At 43.9% G+C, this 15201-nt stretch overlaps 1 protein-coding gene across 4 annotated transcripts in view; it reads right to left on the minus strand.

Annotated features, from left to right (window-relative positions):
- Nucleotides 1–15201, minus strand: part of HECTD4 (HECT domain E3 ubiquitin protein ligase 4) — a 74270-nt gene that overhangs the window by 42461 nt on the left and 16608 nt on the right. For 2 of the 4 annotated variants that reach the window (XM_071572086.1, XM_071572084.1), the window contains exons 5-20: nucleotides 13691–13799; nucleotides 12898–13036; nucleotides 11351–11521; nucleotides 10331–10523; nucleotides 8788–8949; nucleotides 8579–8692; nucleotides 8246–8386; nucleotides 7628–7860; nucleotides 7146–7291; nucleotides 5390–5460; nucleotides 4773–4878; nucleotides 4083–4203; nucleotides 3106–3228; nucleotides 1823–1947; nucleotides 556–709; nucleotides 170–270 (exon numbers count right to left, since the gene is read on the minus strand). In XM_071572086.1, the coding sequence (XP_071428187.1) occupies nucleotides 170–270; nucleotides 556–709; nucleotides 1823–1947; nucleotides 3106–3228; nucleotides 4083–4203; nucleotides 4773–4878; nucleotides 5390–5460; nucleotides 7146–7291; nucleotides 7628–7860; nucleotides 8246–8386; nucleotides 8579–8692; nucleotides 8788–8949; nucleotides 10331–10523; nucleotides 11351–11521; nucleotides 12898–13036; nucleotides 13691–13799 (2209 nt within the window). Of the gene's footprint in view, nucleotides 1–169; nucleotides 271–555; nucleotides 710–1822; nucleotides 1948–3099; nucleotides 3229–4082; nucleotides 4204–4772; nucleotides 4879–5389; nucleotides 5461–7145; nucleotides 7292–7627; nucleotides 7861–8245; nucleotides 8387–8578; nucleotides 8693–8787; nucleotides 8950–10330; nucleotides 10524–11350; nucleotides 11522–12897; nucleotides 13037–13690; nucleotides 13800–15201 lie in introns of all 4 variants that reach the window. The other 2 variants (XM_071572085.1, XM_071572083.1) reach the window with 1 other exon arrangement.

Genomic DNA, 15201 nt, shown 5'->3' on the forward strand with positions numbered 1-15201 from the left:
TGCCTTTTGTAAAGGCTTATATAAATCTCAGCCAGGCTTGGAAATCACTACAACATGCCCTTACAAATTCCCTAAAATCAGAATGGCTGCTTTAGGATTTCTCCCCAGCAGTGGCCACACCAAGACTGCAGCTCCAGGAGAAGCCCCCGGGGCACAGGAAATCAATCACCTCTCGTCAGGCAGGAGCTTCCCCTTCTGCTCCGAGGCACAGCTGGGGGAGCTGTTCAGCTCCGAGAAAACTGGAGACTGGGTTTTGAGCAGCAGAGCAGTCTGTGGCCAAGAGACACAGTGTCAGGGACATGCACACAGCAGAGCACTCCAAAAGCTCATTACTGAAACCATTAACAACCCCCCCTGTACGTTGCTGCTGACAATAAATCATCACTGTAGCAAAGCAAACTTAACACTCAGCACTGGCAGCTTTGGCAGCTCCTGAGAAATCCCTGAACTCTGATCTGTGGCTCAGTCACTGCAGGAAGTTGACCCAAATCTGCAGCATTTCAGAGCCTGTTTAGAAGCATTTTTAGAACAGTTTTTGACCTTTGCAGCCCATACCTGACTGGTGTAAAGAACCAGCTGCACCAGCTGGGGCATCAGAGCATCAGCCATGGTGAGGGTCTGCAAGTTGGGGTGCATCAGAGATGTCAGCAGGACAGGGAGCAGGTGGCCAAGCATGGTGGCCTTTGTGATTTGCTCCAGGCCTTTTAACCTGTAAGGAGAGGCAAAGTTTGCACAGGAACAGCTGTTTTCACACAAAGTCACTTCTCTTTTGAGTCAGTTGTTTAATCTTGTGGCAGCCAATTCAAAATTCAGTGGAGAATATTTGCATTGAATTAAAAAAATCCACCAAAAATTCATCTTGAAAACATTTCTGTAAAGTGTCAGTGACCTTGTCTTGGCAGACAATCCTCACTAAACAGACAGCAGGGGACAGTAAATCAACAGTTTAATAATTACTTAGGGAATGCTGAGCTCTCCTGGCCACAGGATGAAAGTCCCCACCAAACACAAATGTACTTGTTCAGCTGGATATCAGCTCTCAGCACATGCAGCTCCAAGTACTTGAAAAGAATCTGGAGCTACAAAAATATATTTGAGCTTGAAACCATCTGAAAATATCTCCAAGGAACTGTGTATTGTCAACAAACACAACTAATCTTGTGGGCACAGGAAAGCAGCACTGAAATCTGAAACACAGCTGGGAGAGGGAGGTGTTTGTTTAAGGAGAGAGAAGGTCACAGATTGTTTGCATCCCATTCCCAACATTTATTTGTAGGAGGAGGGAAGACAGGGAAGGGCAAGGTGTTGCTGTTGATGGAATATGGGATATCAACAACATCCAGGGCTTGCCATGGATAAAATATCCAGTCTTGCTACTAGACATGTAATAATCAGGAATTTCAAAATGAACAGGAGTATTTCCAGTTAATTCCAGTTTATTTCCAGTTAACCTACTCATAAATACCACCGTAACCAACTAAAACCTTCCCAATTTGAGGGTCCTACAGTCACAGCAACTCACAGATTATCAGGAGTGACATGGAGAGTCTGATTCAAAATTCTTTGTAAGAGAAGTGCTAAACCAAGGCTATAGGAAAAAACATATTCCTATACATTTAAACCTTAAGTTACAAAGAATAATTAATGTTAACTGTGATTGTATAAACCTAGGAATAAGCTATAAAGAACAAGTACTGTTACCTGTAATTGTACAAAGTTATAAGGAGTAAGTTATAAAGAATAATTAATTTTAATGGTGATTGCACAGTAAGCCACAAAAAGCAGCACTGTTTCCAAAGCAGCAAACCCCTCCTCATCTCACCTTTGCTCCCTGTCAGAGATGTCACTGTTTATTAGTGCTGTAGTGACTTGTTGCAGCATTTCTAAGACTTCATCACATCCTGTCAGAATTTGTGTGGCAAGAGACAAAATGCTGGTCTTTAGTTCCTGGGGACAAAGAGAGTTTCAGGATACTTCAGTTCTTAGAGAACCCCCAGGAAAGGACCACAGGACAAAAGGATGGCTTTCCAAATGAGGAGAATGGCAATGTGACCTGGCAGGCCTGCAGCAGGACACTCAGCCAACACTTAGATGTGACCGGGGTAACCCCAAAGCGCTGGGAGAAAGCAGGGGATGTTTTGGGGGCTGCACACCCAGTTTGTGGAGGACAGCACTCCCCAAGGGCAGCACACAGGGCTGACAGCCAGTCAGGGGACAGCACTGGGGACACCATGTCCTGACCATGGGCAGCACTGCAGAGACACAAACTGCACAGTGAAAATGGAGGGAACACAAGGAAAAACACTGAGCTGTCACTGCAGAGCTGCAGCAGGGCACAGGCACACGGGGCGACAGCCACAGGCACACACACGGGGCGACAGCCACAGGCACACACACGGGGCGACAGCCACAGACAGAACCAGCTTAGGAACACTGCCAAAAATTCAGAAATCAATACCATCAGAGGAGAATTATTATAAGACAACCTGAAGCCAGGACACATCTGGCTCCTGGGAGTTTGGTGAAGGCTATTCCAGCAGTAATATGAAATGACACCATTTTAATAAATCTTACTAGACACTGGCTTCTAACAGCTTCCTTCCCACAAACCTTATTAATTTTATTTCATACAACAGATGTAGGTGGCTCTCCACAAGCTTTTTAAGTTAGAACTGCATGAAAGCAGGGGCCAAGTAAGGCAGAGGAGAAAATCCTCTTCTATTTAAGTTTGAAAAATAATTTTTCAAGGACAACTTGTATGACTTGGGGAAGCATTTGGGGGCAATGTGTCCAGAAAGGACTCCTGGCACATGAATTTTCTTACCACCACATATTTATAAGGACACATTTTAACCCTCATTATACACTTATTTAGGAAGGAAGCGTCTGCTCTGCTCTCACTAAATACAGAACCCAAGCTGGAATAGCCAACACAGAACAACTGCAAACTCCATTGCAGACATTTTCCTGTTCTCCAGCTATTTAACTACACAGAGAGGAAAAAGCCCAACAAAACAAGAGGAGAAAGCAGTGCAGAAATGGGGTGTCACAGGCACAGTGACTGTAGAGAGCCATACTAGAATAAAACTTGGTGTTTACCTGTACCTTCAATGTCTCTCCCTGCAAGGAGCTGTCACTGTCATCATTGTCATCGGGTTTAATCAAAACAGTGTTACTGAGGAGGTGGTTCTGCACAGCCATCAGGTACCTCAGGCAGGAGGAGGCAGCCTTGAAACAAATAACATACTCTGCATTATCTGAACCTTTCATCATCCCCCTGGAGTCAGGCACTCCCTGCACTTCCAAAGTGAAAAGGGGAATGAAGGTTGAGGAACAAGACAAGCAAGAGCAAAAAATAACTTCCCTGAGGCAGGTTTTTTTTAAATAGATATTTTAGAGAAGAATCTGGTTGCAAAACACTGAATTTTCTGAAATAACTCACAAAAGTACAGAGGCAGCATCATTTTATTCAAATATGGAACATCATAGTAACATTCAAGTACTGTAAGAATTATTTAATTCTTAAAAGGAAATGCCACCACAGAGTTCAATTTAATTCCTGAAGGTGCCACTTCTCCTCTCCCATCCTCCTGCAGCACAGGCCATGATTTCCTGGCCCCTCCCAGTGTTTTCATGGAAGCCCATCTCCCTTTGATCCTGAGAAAACATCTGCACATCCTTTTACCATCAAATGTCAACTTTCACTCATTTTTGTCTGTAAATGTTAATCCTTTCTTCTTGTGTGAATCATCACACACAACTTTATCTCTTGGTTTCTAAGCTGCTGTGATGCTTTCAAAACTGAGAGACAACCAACTCCCCTTCCACTGAAACAGCTACCAGAGCAACTGGAAAATATATCCACATAGAAACCTCTTTTTTAGCATTATTGTGTGATTTACTTTGCTGGGAGAAATTGTTCCTTCCTTCCCTGCACAGCAGAAGCAAAAGACACTGTTTTTTCTGGATTTAAGACACACAACTGTGAAAACTTCAACTCCACAAACTCAGTGAAGGTAACAGATTTAAGGAGAAAAAGAGCCAAAGGTAAACATGCTTTTATCAAAACACATTTTACTTACAGGCACAGTTGAAAGAAGCCTTTGAAAATCATCTTTAGATACAGTTTGGCACTTGGTGATTAAGACACAAGATTCTCGGACAACAATCTTGAGAATGTAGTGCAAGAGCTCATCATTTAATCTTAAAAAGGCAAGAAAGGTGTAAAAATGTTACCAACCTAATTATTGGGTATTTTGTATAGCTCAAGAGCCTCTGCAAGCTGTACCACAAACTGTGTGAAAGCAAAGCCAGTATCTGTTCAACTCCAGGGACTCAGACACCAAGGAAACCAAGCCTGACATGTGTAACCATGATCAGGCAACATTTCCAGGGATCTCCTGCACTGGGACATAACCTGTGACTTCTCATGGCCCCTCCAGGAGACTCCTCCCAGCTTGAACAGCCACTTGAGACTGGCAGTTTTACTGCTGGGAAGTCACATAAAATCATCCTTCTCATCCTTCCCTGTTCACCATGAACACAGAAAGGAGCAGGGAACCCCAACCCAGGGCTGTGCACAGAGACCTCAACGTTTGTCCTAAAAAGTCACATTTCTCTTTCCCTCATCCTAATGAAATTCTACCCACACAGTCAGAGGCAGCATTTCAGTCCCACTGCAGTGAGACAACCAGCAATTTGAGCAGAACTTCATGCCAATTCACCCAAAGCAGAGGAGAGAAGCACACACTGCAAGTGGGGACTGTTTTTACCTGTAATGCTCATCCTCTTCACTTCCAAATCTGTTGTTCTGAAGCTGCTCAGTTAAATTGGTCAGGATAACATCTCGCAGCTGAGACAGCCCACTGTTCCTCTCCCCTAAAAAGGCAAGCAAGAACTGTTGGAAAGCAGCATTTTGGAGAATTAATTCACTTTTACTTCCCCTGATATTTTGCCTAACACCCAGTGCTGCTCAGGAGTGTGTTTGCCCTCATGTTACAGACTGAAAACCTTCTCTGCACAAGGCTCTGCCTGAAATCCCAACCCCTGCCACACCAACAGGTTCCTGTGAGGTAACACATCCCTGAGCACCAGCTCCAAATTCCCATTTCCTAGGGAATGGAAGGACATTGTAACTCCTTCACCAAGGACTAAAACTCCCTTTGGTTACTGGGCACTTGCAGAGTTTGCTTTTCCCCACCCAGCCCACCCTTGGCCATGCAGAAGGCAGCTCCAGAATTTGAAGCATTCCATGATTTCCTAGAAAGGAATGGATTTAAAGTAGTTCTCAATGCCCTGAGCTGTTCTCTCTCCAGAGCTTGAGAAGTATTTCCCTCTTTGTTTTCAGTTAGAAAACCCACACTCTCACATATCAGTAACACATTCTCACCTTCAGTTAAGACCAGTTTCAATAAATTATTGATTTCTGCTTCTCCAGGATACAGGATGTTTAAACCAGAGCTGAAGGAAAAATAAAACCATGTATTACTTAACGTACATAGAAGTGAACAAAACAATCTGAGAGTCACAGACTCAACTTATCACATTTAGAGTGACTGTGTAATGGCTTTTTCCAACCTGCAAAGGTATATTACACATTTTAACACTGATATTAGTAATGAAATAAGCAGCTGTTTTCTCCAGAAATCTCTTGTAATCAACTGTAGTTATTGTTGGGGTCCAAAAGCTTTTCCAAGAGCTGTTTGCTTCGCTCTGAGACTCCCCATAGGCCACTTGGACATGGGACAGCACAGTCATGTTGTTCAGAACAGATGTCAGGAAAGGAGGATGGATCAGAGAACAACAGCTCTGGTGATAGGGAAAGAGCCGAGGCCTATCTGTGATGAGCACAATGGAAAACACAAACACAACAACCAAGAAGTCCCCATTGCTGCAGTTTTATACTTATTGAAGGCTGGCTTTTTATAGAAGTCTGAGCTCCACAGAAGGTTCCAGACTGAGCATTTCAGAAACACTCCCTGTGAAGATATTTGTTCCCTTCAACTTGATGAACTTTGTCCTTCCTACCTGAATTACCACATCCAGACAGCAGCTCACAATCCCTTCAAAGGAGCACTTCCTGACTGTCTGTAAGTGCTGAAATGATTATACAACCTTTTCCTTTCTTTTTCCCTTGTATTTTTCAGTACCACTCTCACAGCAGAGAAGCCTGGGATGTTTTTCAGCCCCACACTGAGAGCAGAGATTGCTGCAGCTTCCTCCTCCCTGGCTCACGCTGATCAGCTCTGATACAAACCTCAGCAAGAGTTATCACACACTGCAAGGTAAGTCTGAGGTTCCACTGGCATCAGAATCCTCCCAGGAGGAAGGAAATACTCCCCAATCCCCACCTCTGGGATTTTTAACAAAAAAAGTCAGACAAGGAGACCACACAGGGCACAGGCCGCCCTTGGCCCTCTCCAAAGCCCCTGAAATGCCAGATAACCTTAGTGAGACACACTATTCTTCACTCGGAGCTGCATAAAGAAATCTGGAGTGTTGTGATTCACAAAGAGGAAATGCAGGTTGATCTGGAGAAGAGTCTGCTCTCAACTCTGGAGCACTTTCCCAGGGAAGCAAATGATATTTGCACTTGGGAGGTTGCAGACAGTGCTCCTCGGCCTTGAGTCTTGTGTTATCTCCTTTGCAGGAGACACAACCAGCCTTGTTTCCCCTGGGCCTCTAATCTCAGAGCATTCCTGAGGTATTATTAGTTCTGCTTCTCCCTACATTCCTTTTGCTCAGGAGAACTTCAGTGTTGTCACCTAAAACACGGGTCTAACAACTGCCAACATCAGCTTTGCCTCTTCCTGAGCACCAAGAAACTCTACGAGCTAAATATGGAATAATTCAAGCCATCACTGAAGTGCAGAGAACTTGGCTTGAATTTAGCAACTATTTTATAATAAACATTCAAAAAAATCCTTAAGACAGCCAATAAAAAAGCAACAAATTGGAAGTATTAAAAGTAATTGCTAACTATTATTTCATCAGGACAAACCCACTGCTTTTCTCTTCTTCCAGAGACACAAACTGTAATAGTTTTATCACACTATGCCTTAAAATTGATCACACTAATTTTTATCATATGAATTAAAAATTAAACCATTGAGTACAATTTGAATGTTGAAAATACAGATATTTACCTAATAGCCAGACAAACCTCCTTCTGGATTTCAGAGCAGATCTGGTCCCTTGGGGCCATCAGTAACTGCCAAAGCAACAGGCCAGACCTTCTAACAATATCTCTGTTCCTTTCTGTTTGAGGGCTGAAGAAAAACTTAAAAACCACCTAAGAAAAATCAAACAGAAAAATATTAGTATTAAAACATAAGCATGGATCACATGAACTCCTTATCTGCACTTTGTCTGGGTCACTGGAAATCTCAGAGTCAGAGTGAGACTTTGGATCTAAAAACTGGTGTGGGGGGGAAAGAAAGAAGGAAAAAACCCTCTTTGGATTACATTTATATTTAAATTAGCACTCTTAAATGAGTGTATAGGATACTGCAAAGCCACTGCTAAATCAACAAAAGCTGCAATGAAAGCAGTGGCTGCCTGTGCTCCAAACCAACTCCTTCAATGTCTCAGATGTTTCCTGGGAAGGGCATTCCAGAGGCCTCTGTACCTGGAAGACCACGAGGATGCAGCGGATGATGCAGGTGTCCCCATTCACCATGGCCTTCTCCATAATGTCACAGATGCTGCTCAGGTGATGGGCCTCGATGGGATGCTGCTTGCCCAGAAAGTTGGTGATGGGCAGGTTGTTGCTGGCTGCCAGGAGGTTGAGTTGGTGGATACACATGGCACCAACATGGTGCAGTAACTGGTTGATAACCTCGTTTGTGGTTGTTGCATCCCCTGGAACAGGAAAATCAACACAGATTTTATCATCAGCCTTTGCTTCTATAACACAATGTATCATCAACAGCATGAGCTTCGGGACACAAAATAACTAAAAAGCAACGTATCATTAACAACATGAACTTCAGGACACAGAAGAACTACCCACATCACTTTTTCATGTGCTAAGGAGGTCAGAACCAGGGAACTTCCACACCTGGCTTTGTGCTTTTGCCTTTCTCAAAGCAAAGCTAAACCATGGCCAATGTTTACAAATACCTTTTCAAGAATGAACTCAGCTTTCAGCAGACCTTCAGAAGGCAGTTTCTGTCTACTCATGCTTTGATAATCACCTGTTTCATTTCCACTCTGCATGAAGTGCTGACTTGTGGGTTTAGCTCACCTTTGGGCTCTGTAATGACGTGACTCACTCCCAGCCTCTGGCACACACAGTGGAATGCCTGGTTCCCAGGATTGCACCACTGATCAATATAATCATTGGAGCACGTCCAGATCATGTTATTCATTGTATCATAACAAGCACCTAAGGAAAGCAAAATATTGCACACACCAACTTTAAGACTGTTTGTTAGAAAATTAAAGTGTTTCTGTAGCAGATCCAAACCCATATGAAACCCCACCCACTGCAGAGCTGCTTACTGCAAATAAAAACCCAGATTCATTACTTAGAATGTAAGGGTCTGAAATATTCCCAGAAAAGGAATCCCCTCCTCACCAAGTCCTGGAACCAGAGCCCCACGTCCCAGGGAACTGCCCGCGGCATCGATGAGATCTGCCCGGCTGGTGAACTGCCCATCTGAGATGTTGAACACCAGGCTGGAGGCCAGGACTGCACAGGAACAGAGCTCCAATCAATTTCTGGGAAGTTTGTTGTATTTCAGAAAGCCTGGGACTCCCAGCCTGCCAGGATTGCACCCAACTTACTTTTTAAAGAGGACAAAGCACTTGTTCCCCCGAAGAGTGAGCGGGTGGCAGAGCTGCCCGATCCCCCCGGGGGAGGGACCAGCATCACCAGGTATGTCCCACACGTGTAGATTGGGGTCCTCCTCAGCATCTTCAGGGGCAGCCCACAGCTGGTGTTGGCAGCTGGAACAGGGACCAGAAAAGGTAACACAAACGGGCATTTCTTCAGAGCAAGGCAGGCTCTCATTCAGGGCATTGAAAAATCAATATGGAAATTCATTTTGGCTACTTTGTGAAGTATTTAGAAGCTGTTTAAGAGGTTTGTACAGAATCAAAGACTGGGTTGGGTTGTCAGGGAGCTTAAAGATCACCCAGTGCCACCCCCTGCCATGGGCAGGGACACCTTCCACTGTCCCAGGCTGCTCCAAGCCCTGTCCAGCCTGGCCCTGAACACTTCCAGGGATGGGGCAGCCACAGCTTCCCCAAACAGGGGTGGCCTCACAATCCCACACATCCAACATCAATCCCAAAAGTCTCACACATTATTTCCCCAAAGAGAACAACTACAAAAGAAATTAATAAAAAGTGAAGTATAACCACCACTGTTTCAGTCACTGGATGGTGATAACCACCTGAAAGCACCACCTCAGAGCCAGACTATCCCCTCCCATCCAAGCACCCCTTGAGAGCCACTATGCATTTCCTATTTTAAGTCCTCCTGCTCCACAGGAAACGTACACAGCCACAATGATCTCACTCCTGCAACAGCTGATCAACACTTTCCTGGGCTCTGCCTAAAGAATTAGCCAAGAATAACCACTTACTCTCCTTCCTCAGAAGCACTCAAGTTGTTAAATGGCAAAAGGCAGCCTTTAAAATAGCTCTTCAAGCTCACTCTGCCAAATTCCCTGGCAGCAGAGCTACCTCATTTATAATTTACTCTTATGGAAATACCTTTAATTGTTTCACACTGAAGAAAGAAAACTCATGTGCTTATGAAGGAAGAAGAGAAATAACTCAAGACAAGCTAAGATTTTACTCAGTTAAAGACAAATCTTAGAAAGCTCCAGATCATCCCCAAAGTCATCCACACCGTTCATTCAAGATTCCGTACTAAACTTGGGTTATTTCCATTAAAAAAATACCCAAACATTGTGCAAATTACCTCAAACCCCACAAAATTAGTTCAAATTTACAATTTTCAACTGACTTGTGAAACAAAAGTTACATTTTCTAAACTGCAGGCCATTTTTATATCCCAATTAGAAGCCCAGCTGATCTGCCAGCAGAGAGCTGGAATTATCAGTTTGCTCAAATATGGTATAAAGCAATCCAATAATTGCATTGGAAAAGGATGCTACAAGAATTCTTCCCATTTTTCATTCCTAAACTTTGCTCCAAATCAATTCCTAATTTAGCAAAGGAACTGCTAACTCAAGCACCAAGCAATTACTGTGTACACCTAATCTGGGGGGAAAACACACACTTTTTTAATTTTTAGCTGTCCCAAGAGGTCAGTAATGCCCAGAGTCACCCCTGGCTGTGACAGTGAAGCTGCTCTGACCTGCCTGGTCCTCCTTGAGCGTGTTGGAGATGGTGGAGCCGGTGAGGGCAGCCAGGGTGGCCGAGGGGGACGCCCTGTACCGCGACAGGCGGCTCAGCAGCATCTCATTGATGCTCTTGGCAGATTCTCCCTCCTTCCTCATCAAGATAATTCTTTCCTGCAGAGGATTTGCTATACATATGCCATTTTCTACCTGTGGAAATGGAGGAGAAAAGCCTTGAGCTATGGAAATCCACTGGTCACTGATCACCCCTCAGGTGCACAGTGACATTAAACACCACAGGGCATCAGGCAGGGACACAAACAGGCTCTGCCACAAATTCAGTGTTATAAAAGCTGGACACATGAGTATCTTTTTGTTGCTGACTTTATGGTTCAACAGAATAATTGCATTAAAGGTATCTTCTAAGATATTTAATATAATATCTTCTATTTCCTATATTTAATATGGTATCTTCTACTTATGCCTGTGCTTAAAGACACAACTGCTTGCCATAAACTTGAGTTTCTTTATGGAACTCTTCTCAAAAATATACAATCCTCTTGTATTTTCTTATGATGGTTCACTGGCAAGTTTTGTAAAAAGAGGCTTTTAAATAATTTGTCAGCCAAAAAGTGTCAGCAATGACTTCCTTAGACCATAATCTCCAGGGGATGTTTAATTAAAGAATGCATCCCTTAATGAAGATGTGATTTAGGGTTTTCCAGAAGTTGTTCTACTACAGCCTCCCAATTCCAGCTCCATCCCACTCCATCCTCCTCTGCTGAGCAGAAAAGCAGACCTAAGAAACACACTTTATGCTACAAGAGGATTCATATTGCTAAATGTCACAGCTGGATGTCCTGTGCCTGGAGAAGGAATTGGATACTTCACCTTCTGTTCAAAGTTATTCATATTTATCCACTCAGATTACACAGACAAATATTCCAATGTAAAATGTCCATTTGAAAGTGCTGATATTTACTAAGCAGCAGCCATGCTACCAACACTACAGACATAAACCCCACATCAGTTCTTACTATAATTTCAAAGATATCCATGAAGACAGAGTGGCCTTTAGGTGTTTTCTCGTTGAGACTTGCAGGAGACCAAATCCAGTAGAAATATGTGCCATCTGAAGAAAGATGCACCGTGGTCATGGTACTGCCCACCGGGAAGTGATTTACTGGCATGGGGATGATCTGACACACCTGTGGGACAGAGACACCTTGACTGTTCTGCTTCTGAATTTGGTTCTTAACAATATTCAAAATAAATAGAGATCAAGTGCAGGTAGTCCCCAAGAGGCTGAAAATTAGACTTAATAGTACTATTACATTAGCTCAGTTGGTTAAAACTTGGTCGTAACAATGCCAAGGTCATGGGTTCAATCCCCTGTGTGGGCCATTGACTTAAGAGTTGGACTTGATGATCCTTGTGGGTCCCTTCCAGCTCAGAATAGTCTGTGATTCTGTGATTTACTACAAAGAGCTTTCTATGATGTTTGCCAAATGCATGTAAACCTCAAATTTAAAAAATAAAAGGATCATCTCTTCTGTAAGGATGGAGAGTACACTCACAGTACCCCAAGGAAAATGGGCATCCTACAGAGTTATCTACTTTCTGCAACTTCTTTGAAACTCTGCTTGAAACTTTGGAAGAAAAGGCAAATCCAAACACACTCAGTCTCAGGTGACACACTGGACATAAAGATGTAAATCCATCCTTGAAGCCATGGCAGGAAAAACCCCAAAGCAAACAAACCATCTAGTTTTACAAAGGGGGACAGTTGTTGATCTGCAAACCACAATCAGACCTGAAACAACATTACACCTGAATTTTGGGACTGTGGAAGAACAATGAGCTGTTTAGGAAGAACATGTTCTTGGTTTAAGGCAAAGTCCATTTGCTGTTGTTGGATTGCTTTCTAATGTGATCACACTGGAATCATGGAATATCCTGAGTGTGAAGAGACACATCAGGATCACCCAGTTCAAACCCTGGCCCTGCACACACACACCAACAATCCCCCATGTCCCGTTGTCCAAACCCTCCTGGAGCTCTGGCAGCCTCAGGGCTGTGCCCACTGCCCTGGGGAGCCTGGTCAGTGCCCACCACCCTCTGGGGGAAGAGCCTTTCCCTGAGATCCCACCTGACCCTGCCCTGGCACAGCTCCAGCCACTCCTGAACCTGTCCCTGCTCACACAGAGCAGAGATGGAGTTGCCCCTCCTGAGGACATTGTGGACTGGGATGGGTCTCCCCTGACCCTCCTCTTCTCCAAGCTGAACAAACCTGAATCTCAGCTCCCACAGAGCTCCAGGATACAGAACAGTGCAAGTCTGTATACATAAATATATACATGCGTGTATATATATATATATAAATGTATACATAAAAACCACACTGAAACAAAGTACCATCCATAATGTAACTTCCACCTTCCATCACACGGCGATTTCAAGGCAGGGTTAGAAAAAGAAAAGAAGAAACTTCGAGGATAAAACTAATCAAAGTGAAAAATTTGTGTGATTCGTTAAGAATGCTTTCTTCCTGTACTCTAACTCTGCCATGGGCTGTTCCCTTTACCTGGAGGGTATGTTGATCCACCACCTGGAAAAGGTAGTGAGGTTTGTTATCAAAAGACACGGGGCGATGGAGCAGCTTCCCGTTCCCAAAGGCCACCCAGCCCGTCTCCAGCTCCTCGTTCCGGCAGTACACAAAGCCCCTGGCAAACAAAGCACAGCAGCACATTAGAACTCCTCAAAAACCCCTGCCCTGGGTTTTGGTTTGTCCAAGAACAACAATTCAAAAGCACAGTCTTGAACTTTGAGCTTGAATTCAAGTCAGCAATTTTTGTTGTGAAAGACTTGAACATAAAAAGCCTCGTGGCTTCCAAGCAATAAAGAAGCAAGAAGGTACAGTGAGCCACAGCTGCAGTAATTATTAAATGAATGACATAATTAGCAAACAAATACTTATAAACACAACAATTGTACAGCTATAAAATCACAAATCCATTCTGTAGTATATCCCTCTCAGCAAAGAAAAAACCAACTTACTATAAATTAAGAAATAAAATTAAATCTGAAATTCTATTCTGCTGCTGTGGAGGTTGAACTAATGTCCTCCAGAAGTCCTTTTCAACCTCAATTACTCTGTATTTCTAGAGAAAACACACTGAGGAAGAGTTTCAGCTGAAAACCCAACTCATTAAAATAGCATTTAATGAAAATGCACAGTACCATAGACTGGTTCTGGTGGGAGGGACCTGAGCTCACCCAGTGCCACCCCCAGGTGCTCTGGCCCTGCCACCCCCACCATGAGAGGCTTCCCAGCACCGTTCCTGTGTCTGCCCACAGCAGAGCCCAGTGCCACTCACCGCAGCGTGCCGTGCAGCCCAGAGCCCAGCTTGCTGATTCCTCTGCCCACAGAGTTGGTGGTGTACAGGTAGAGCCCATCTGCTGCCAGGCACCGGCCCAGGTCTGCATCTGGAGAGGGAGAGGGGACAGAGCTCGGGCCACCCCTGTGACACCGAGCTGGGAGTTCTCCAGAGTCACAGCTGAGAACCAGTAGCTGCTCTGACAGGTCACTGCCAACCAGTTTTTAATACTGAATTTATTATTTGCTGTTCCAAGGGCTTCTGAGCACAGGCAAAGTCCAAGGAACACAGCAGTTTGTTCCCCAGGCCCTGCAGAGGAGCCCACGGGACCCCAACTCACCCCAATCCCGGGCTTGTCAAATCTGCTGCTGCCAAATAAATGTAACAAGAATTGGGTGCCACTCACTCAGCTTCTCTTTGGAGAGAGTAAATGACATGAGCACTGTGTTTCACACCTCTCATGTACATCATCATCTCCTTCTGAGTAACCTCCTCCTCCTGTCTTGTGTCCTCATATTGGTGTTAAAGGTCTGGGTTTGGGTATTATGGCCAAAGGTGCTGTAAAAAACCTGAACTTGCCTTTTCTGCACATTATTCCAAACTATAAACCCAGCAGGCACTAGAGCAGCACAGCCAACTGTGGGAACACTGGGCTATCAACCAAACTCACTTCAGGTGGAAAAGTCCTTTACTTGAATACAAAACTACTTGAATATTTGCCAATAAATGCCTTCAGAGTGATGAGAAGAAGTCGAGGACTGTTCTTTTCTGCTTTTGCAACAGAACTGGCAGCAAGATGAAGACAAGCAAGGCTTAAGACTGTGCAAACCTTCCTGCTCAGGCCTGCTGGTCTAACACAGTGTCAGGGAAGAATCATCTAATCCTGAGCCCGGATCCAATTTCTGCTACAGTTCTGCAATTTTCTTAAAGCTGGTCAGCAGATCCTTCCACCTCTGAATACTTCAATTAAGACAAGATGTATTTCAAACACAGCACTTTGCCACTCACAGAGCAGTAATTAATAATCAAGATGTGACACACCAGTCAACCTATTTAAGTTCACAACAGTAAGTTAAGGAAAGGAAAAAAATCTAGTCACAGTCAGAGCAAGAAAATCTGTTTATATATGTTAAAACTAGAGATGTCTTCAATAAAGCTGCAGATAGACTAAAATGAAAACTCAGATTTTTAAATTCCAATGGCTTGGATTACATGTCATCAAACTAATATTTCTAAAGCCAAGGTGAACTCTCTTATTTAGTGCAAAATAGTAGGCAAACAAAGCAGAAAAAACTGAGACTTGATTCAGGGAAAAAAACACAAAATGGAAGCACAATAATAAGAATATACAAACCCAACTGGACAGAAACAAAAGGAGAATGGGGAAGGGGGCAAAGCAATGAACTTGGACTTCTAAAAATAAACCTGCTGTGCCAGTGATAGCTGGTATTGAACAGAGGGATCATGCCCAGGGTGAGGGAATTGTGCTGACTGAGGCACTGGCAGTGGAT

This window comes from Pithys albifrons, chromosome 17 (assembly GCF_047495875.1).
Source record: "Pithys albifrons albifrons isolate INPA30051 chromosome 17, PitAlb_v1, whole genome shotgun sequence".
In the NCBI taxonomy this organism is placed as follows: domain Eukaryota; kingdom Metazoa; phylum Chordata; class Aves; order Passeriformes; family Thamnophilidae; genus Pithys; species Pithys albifrons.